The sequence below is a fragment of the Marmota monax genome, unplaced genomic scaffold (assembly GCF_021218885.2).
Source record: "Marmota monax isolate L192 unplaced genomic scaffold, Marmota_monax_Labrador192_F-V1.1 WCK01_AAM20220418_F8-fsc00188, whole genome shotgun sequence".
NCBI lineage: Eukaryota > Metazoa > Chordata > Mammalia > Rodentia > Sciuridae > Marmota > Marmota monax.
In genome coordinates this window covers 2,970,042-2,976,667 of record NW_026692655.1, presented here as the reverse complement: position 1 = coordinate 2,976,667, position 6,626 = coordinate 2,970,042, and the positions used below count along the sequence as shown (strand labels likewise).

Genomic DNA, 6,626 nt, shown 5'->3' with positions numbered 1-6,626 from the left:
CACTAGATAATAAATCTTTTTCATCCAACTGGCCCCCACCTTCCCCAACATGCACCCATTTGCAATCCCAAAGAGACTCTCCAAAAAAATAGACATTTGAAAAAAGTACATCTGTTTATACTCAGTCTATCTGCATATTACTTCTTGAGATTATTACTTTTTTTAACCATAAAAAAGATTGCATATTGGCAATATAATGAGAAAACCATGGCGGCCATTTCCGGGTACTGGTGGAGGATTAGTGGGGGTAGGTGTTGAAACACAGAAGCGAGAGGGCTTACGGAAGAATGAGTGTGGTCCCTCAACTCGAGACATGGGGATTGAGGTGGGGTCACTTGATTCCCAATCCTCAGGCCTCTGAACTTTAGTCATTCTCTTCTCCTCTGTCCACCTTTCCCCATCTCCACTACCCATGTCCATGTGTACAACCCTCTTGAAGCAGAGGTGGAATGGCTTTTTGGCATGTGTCCACATGGGCCAGTTTGAAGACAGATATGGCATTTGGAGGGATAGGATGTGGGACACATGCCAGAGCAAGCTTATTTTGTGACTGTTTCCACTTTGGGAAAAATTGTCCATCACTTCTGTGACTTTAAAAATTTAAGCAGTTACTAGGCTGATAGGTTAAGAAACAAATCTTTTGTTCTTGTGGTTTTGCATTAATATTAAGCATGAATATATATCATATATTACATTGCTTTCCTTCTGCTCTGGGGCAGACTGTACTCTCCTTCCAAATAGGAAAACTGCACAGTCCGCGGACTCAAATTTTAAAAGTTGTTATTCCCCAACTCCCCATCCCCACCTATGCCCTACCCTGCCTCCCTGGCCCTCTGTTGGTTCCTATATTAGAAAAGTCCCACCCGCCCCATCCCCACCAACCCACCCCAGGTTAAATAGATAGTGCCACATTCTAGAATTCATGCATTAGTGCATTTTGCTATTGCACATATTGCAGAGAGAGAGAGAGGGAGTCAAGAGTTGTGTATGTGCCCCTCCCTCTTCGCCTCTCTTCCTTAGGCTCCCAGATTCCTGTGCGCTTCCCCACTGCCCTGTCCCAGCCTCCCCCAGCATCCCCCCACATCCCAGCCCTTCACTGGTTGTGGACGTCCTCTCTGCGGACAATCTTGTAGATGATCCAATAGAACATGTTGAAGATGAGGAAGGCCATGGGGAAGCCAATGCGGGATATTTTGTCGATCTTCTTGGCCCTCTGGATGAAGAGTTTTCGCATCTCCTCCGGGGACTTGGATGGTGCGGGAGGCGGATTGGTGGTGTTGTTGTTGTTGGCGCCTTTGACTGAAATGCCATCCTTGCCCTGCAGACAGGCTGGGCCCATGCCATAGGCAAAGTTGAAGCGGCCCTCTCCTGCCTCATCCTCCTGGAACAGATTCAACATGGGGCTCTACTTAAAATAAGACAGGGGCTGGGCACCCTCCCTGCAAGGCACTCCCCCGGGGCCAGGCCATGCCCATCTGGCTCTCCCTGATCCCCACAATGTACTCTCCCAGGTGTCTGAAGGCTTTTTGGCTGGCTGGGGAGTTCTGCCTTATAGAGGGGCGCCACTTGCATGCGGAAACAGGTGCAAACCAGGGGATGGGAATGTGGTTCAAATTCTGGAGGTCCATGCTAGATCTCAGCACCATCATGGGCTGGCAAATCCCTTCCTTCTGTGAGTCTCAGAGTTCTTCCACGTTTTTCCTGTACGACGGGTTAAGATTTACCTCACTACATTTCAAGGCTTTGACCCTCAGACATTTCATTGGGTCAATACTCAGTGCTGTGTAATGGATTTTGGTCTGAAGTTCAGAGGACAATTTGGACAGATCCCCTGTTTTGCCTCTGTTGCTTCCTTGCCCTGGTCCCCACCCCCTTGTTACCCAGGAGAGAACAAGAGATCTCAACCTTCCTGTTTCACAAGCCAGGGAAGCCATAGCTTCTTCCTGCCTCCTGTCCCCACGTCTCTGGAAGTTGTAACCTCTGGGTTTTTATGAAGATCTTGTTCATCATTTGGTTCCAACTTACCTTTTCAGGGTGCCCCTCCCCCATGTGCTTTGCACCTCTGCCAGCTTTGTTGGACTATTTCTGTTTCCCTTGTGCAAAATGCCTGTTTCCCTTATCCCACTGGCTTGTCCCTGCTCCAGGTCAGTGTGATCTCGCCCTGGCCTGAGTCATGGAAGCACTTTTGTCTGCTCTCGTCACATCCAGCCTTGCTATCTCTCCATGAAAATTCTGCAGTAGCATTGAAACTCCAGTATTTTGGTTTCAGCTGAACTGTTTGTTGATTCAGTGTGTGGTTCTGGGAACGTTTTATCAGCTCACATGGCCTTCCTAGATATGGAGTGCTTTTAGGATAGGAATTCTGTCTTTTGCTTGTCTCTGTGCAGGACAGGGCTAACCGAGAATAAGATATTCAATACAGAACTTGCCGGTGCCTCTCTGTCTCTACTTGTGCCACCCTAGGATGGGCCAGCATCTGGATTTGTTGCAACAACCTTTAGCTTAGTCTGGAGGCTGCCAGCCTCCCTGCCACCCCCCCCACCCATCTGGATTGTTATGAAAGAGATCTTATTGGTTATCTTTTTCTTGGAACTTTTTAATAGGGCTGCCATTGACTTCAGGAAAAAGAAAATCCTTAACATGGTGAGCAAGGCCTCAGATGACCTGGATCCTGTCTACCTCCAGTCTCGCTATGGCGTTCTCTAGTTAACTTTCTATGCCCCAGTCACCCTGCAGTATTTCCATATATTTGAAATATATCTGCCTTTTCTTCTTTGGATCTCTGTTCAAGTTGTCCTTTTTTCCTGGAATACAACCTAGACCTGACCCTTGCCTCTGACTCCTCTTTTTTCTTCTTCTTTTCATTTTTTCTTTTTCTTTTCTCTTTCATTCATTCTTTTTTTTTTCCAGCACTGGGAATCACCCCAGGGTCTCATGCACTCTAGGCAAGAGCTCTGCTACTGAGCTATATCCCCCGTCTCTTTCTTTCTTTCGCCTAATTTCTTTCTCAGAAGTTCATTGGATTAGACAGAGGGGAATGAAGGGAGGAGTGGGGGGGGTGAGAAGAGAAAAGAATAGAATGAACCAGACATAACTTTCCTATGTTCACCTATGAATACACGACCAGTGTAACTCCACATCATGTATAACCACAAGAATGGGAAGTAATACTCCATGTATGTGTAAAATATCAAAATACATTCCATTCTATGGTCACTTGTAACTAAAAATAACAAGAAAAAAATATTATTTTTTTTTAAAAAAAGCTTTCCCTGAGCTCCCAAGGAGAGGTTAGCTATGTGCTCAGTAAAAATGCAGCCCCCACTCCCCGGCACTTTTAAAGCTCTTATTCCTGGGGCTTTTTGCCTAGAATGCAAGAGGCTCTAGGTTCCACCCCCAGCATTGAAAAAAAAAATCTCTTATTCCACTGTACCTCCTTGACCAATGTCTGTCTCTCCCATTCGATTGTCAGCTCTGTGAAAGCAGAGGGAAAGCTTGTCATGGTCACTACAACCTCAACACATGTGAACAGGTCCTGGCACATGAGCTCAAAGTTGATTGAATAAATAAATGGTTACTCATACTTCTTCATCGTCACCAGCCTTAGCTTCCTGGCTTTTGTTCATTTGTTTAAATGGGGTTGTATTCCTGGCACCGGGAGGGTCTGAGACTCATGATAAATGCCAGGGAAATGTTGGTCAAATGAATGAACCTGGTCCAACACCCTCAACACAGAAGTGGAGGAAATTAGGCAAACTCTGTTACACATAGGTTCTCAACAAATATTCATCTATGAGTAGGGCAATAGGAGAGGGCTTATTTCAGGCCAAGGAGAGTAGTACTTGCTGGCCAGATTACCAGGTTCGATACATGAAAGGGGTCTAGCTCTGACTCTGTGACATTTAAATATAAATTTGCCCTTGTGGAGTATTGAAGTACACTCAACATTTGGGCGGGATGACTGTATTTATATGTAGGGAAGTACCACCACATTAACTTTCTATGTATCTTAGGAATGAATTATTCTCTGCCTTTCTCATCTGTTAAACACTAGAATGGAAGGAGCTGAGGTTTGGAACTGAAAGTTCCTCTGAGCCAAAAGATTATCAATTTCACATTGTATCTGGGAGAAAGGAAATTCCCTAGGAATGACCGGAAAGAAGCTTGCTATTCCTATTATAACCAGCAGGTGGCAGGAAACATCTGCCTATCCGCTGTTGGGGTTGAGGCTGGGGAGTGGAGCTGGGGAATCTGGTAGTGTACCCTGGAACCTAGAGAGGTTGCTCATAAACCTGCTGAGTCTAGGCCTCACAGAATTTTCTAATAATCTGCCTAATGAGGCTGCCTAGGGATTGGAAGACTAGATGCTTTCTGCCCAACAAATGAGGTAGCATGGGAGAATGGTTAGAGTTGGGGAGTTTGGCCAAGATCACGGTCTTCCAGAAATTCAGGCCTGTGTCTAGTTCCTCTCCGATCACAATCTCGGGCCTAAAATCCCTTCTGCATACTACTGCTAAAAGGAGATTTCTGTGACCCACACTTGGATACCTCTAATGTATAAGCCTCAGCTGGAATGGCTTAATCCAAAGGAAGTTCTTTGCTATGATGCGGCCAAATCTGTGTCCTTATAGTTTCTGAGATTTGGGCCAAGTTCAGAGTCCTTATGAATGAGGTCACATAAACTCAAATGTGCCCAACAGGACAGCGGAGAGAACTGCAAGTGCTCAAGTGAACAGCCTCATTAGGCAATCTGTTAGAAGAGGTGGTGGTAATCTGGAGAATGCATTCTGTACCCAAAGACAGTTCCGGCACATGAATTTCATGTGGGATTGTGTGGCCAGTACGGTCAGATGCTGTGATTTTGTCAAGTGACACCAAAAGTGTGGTTTTAAAAAGATCTGAGCACCTTATTCTAGATTTTTTAAACGCTGCTGGCTAAATCCACGATATTTGCATTTTGAATTTAGCCTTCTTAGTACCAGTTAGTGACCTGTGCCTTGAGTTAGGTTTTACTTCTTGTTTATGATCTCATAAATTCAGGATTATGTTTATCTGCCTCACTGCTTAACAGATAAGAGCTCATGGTGTATGGTTAATGTTTTGGAAAGAACACCTTGAGCACTTCCCCTGCCTGTGCCATTTGTCCTTGCAGTGGGATCCTGGGGACTTGCTCTGTCTCACTGTGGTCAGTGTCTCTCTTCAGTTGCAAGAGAGGAGAGAAAGAGATGATTTCTGAGATTCTCTTGCAGGAGGGAGCTGAGCAGGAGAATGTGATCAATTCTGGATAGTGGTTTTGTTCACACCTTACCTGGCTGGAGATAAAAGTTTTTGCTTTCCTTTAGGGGGGAATTGGGTATGGGGGATGTTGGAGCTAGCCTTTGGGAGTACAGTAGCTACCTGGTACCTAACCACAGGGGACTCCGTTTACACTGCCGTCTATGCAAATATACCTCCTGGAGTTGTATAGTGGTGGTGCCCAATTGAAAGGTTTGGTTTAGTCACATTTTTGGACATAGTCTTTCCAAATAAGTGTTTCCAACAAGTGTCTTTAGCAGAGGAAAATGCAGGGAAAATAAAAAAAAAGGAAAATAAAAATGAATCCCAGAGGGCTGGGGATATAGCTCAGTTGGTAGAGTGCTTGCCTTGCATGCACAAGCAGCCCCCCCCCCAAAAAAAAAAATTCCAGAGACAATTGTATTTGGTCAGTTTCTTTCTTACATGTTATTATTATTATTTGGTACCAGGGATTGAACCCAGGGACACTTAAATGCTGAGCCACATCCCCATCCCTTTTTATATTTTATTTTTAGACAGGGTCTCACTGAGTTGCTTAGGACCTCACTAAATTGCAGAGGCTGGCTTTGAACTTGGATCCTTCTGCCTCAGCCTCCTGAGCTGCTGGGATTACAGGTGTGTGCCACCATGCCTGGTGCTTACATATTTTTTTAATAGGGAGTAGCTAGAAATCTAGTGGACAGTATAAAAAGGACTAAGGCTAGGGATCTTTTAAGATGGTCTAGTTGCAGAACCCACAGATCCCTTTCCCAATGCATGGTGATGTCTTAACTCCAAGGACTTCCTCTGTCTCAGAAGGGGGTGCCTCTTCCCTTTAGCACACTGCCAAAAGTCAACTGAATCATGTCACTGATGTTTAAGAAACACATTGATGGAAATGTGTGTGTAGTAACCATTTTAATTAATTTTTTTTTTGTAGTTGTAGATGGACAGAAATGCCTTTAGTTTATTTGTTTTTTATTTTCATGTGGTTGGTGCTGAGGATCGAACACAGGACCTTGCACATGCTGGGCGAGCACTCTGCCACTGAGCCGCAGCCCCCACCCTCATTTTACTTTTTGACACAGCTTCTCCACCATCCTCTAATTTGATCCCCACCAGTCTCTCCCAATTGACACATTGAGTCCATTTTAAGGCTGGTGAAACTGGGCCCAGAAAGAGACTAACTTGAAGTCATATTCTAAAGAAAATCCAGGAGCCAGAGGTTTTTTTGTAATTGATAGCATTCAGTAGTTATTTTAAATAGGTCCGTCTGAAGCTTGTAAGACCTTGGTATATCACAGGTGAGTGGTGTAACCTGATAGATCAGAGTGTCTGGGGTTCTTGATTGC

The 6,626-nt window shown here is 44.9% G+C and overlaps 1 protein-coding gene across 2 annotated transcripts in view; it reads right to left on the bottom strand.

Annotated features, from left to right (window-relative positions):
* Nucleotides 1–1,093: 1,093 nt before the first annotated feature.
* The window catches only part of Glra1 (glycine receptor alpha 1), a 77,039-nt gene continuing 71,506 nt past the window's right edge, over nucleotides 1,094–6,626 (bottom strand). Inside the window, exon 9 of one of the 2 annotated variants that reach the window (XM_046446409.1) lies at nucleotides 1,094–1,405. In XM_046446409.1, the coding sequence (XP_046302365.1) occupies nucleotides 1,094–1,405 (312 nt within the window). The remainder of the gene's footprint in view (nucleotides 1,406–6,626) is intronic. The other variant, XM_046446410.1, reaches the window with a different exon arrangement.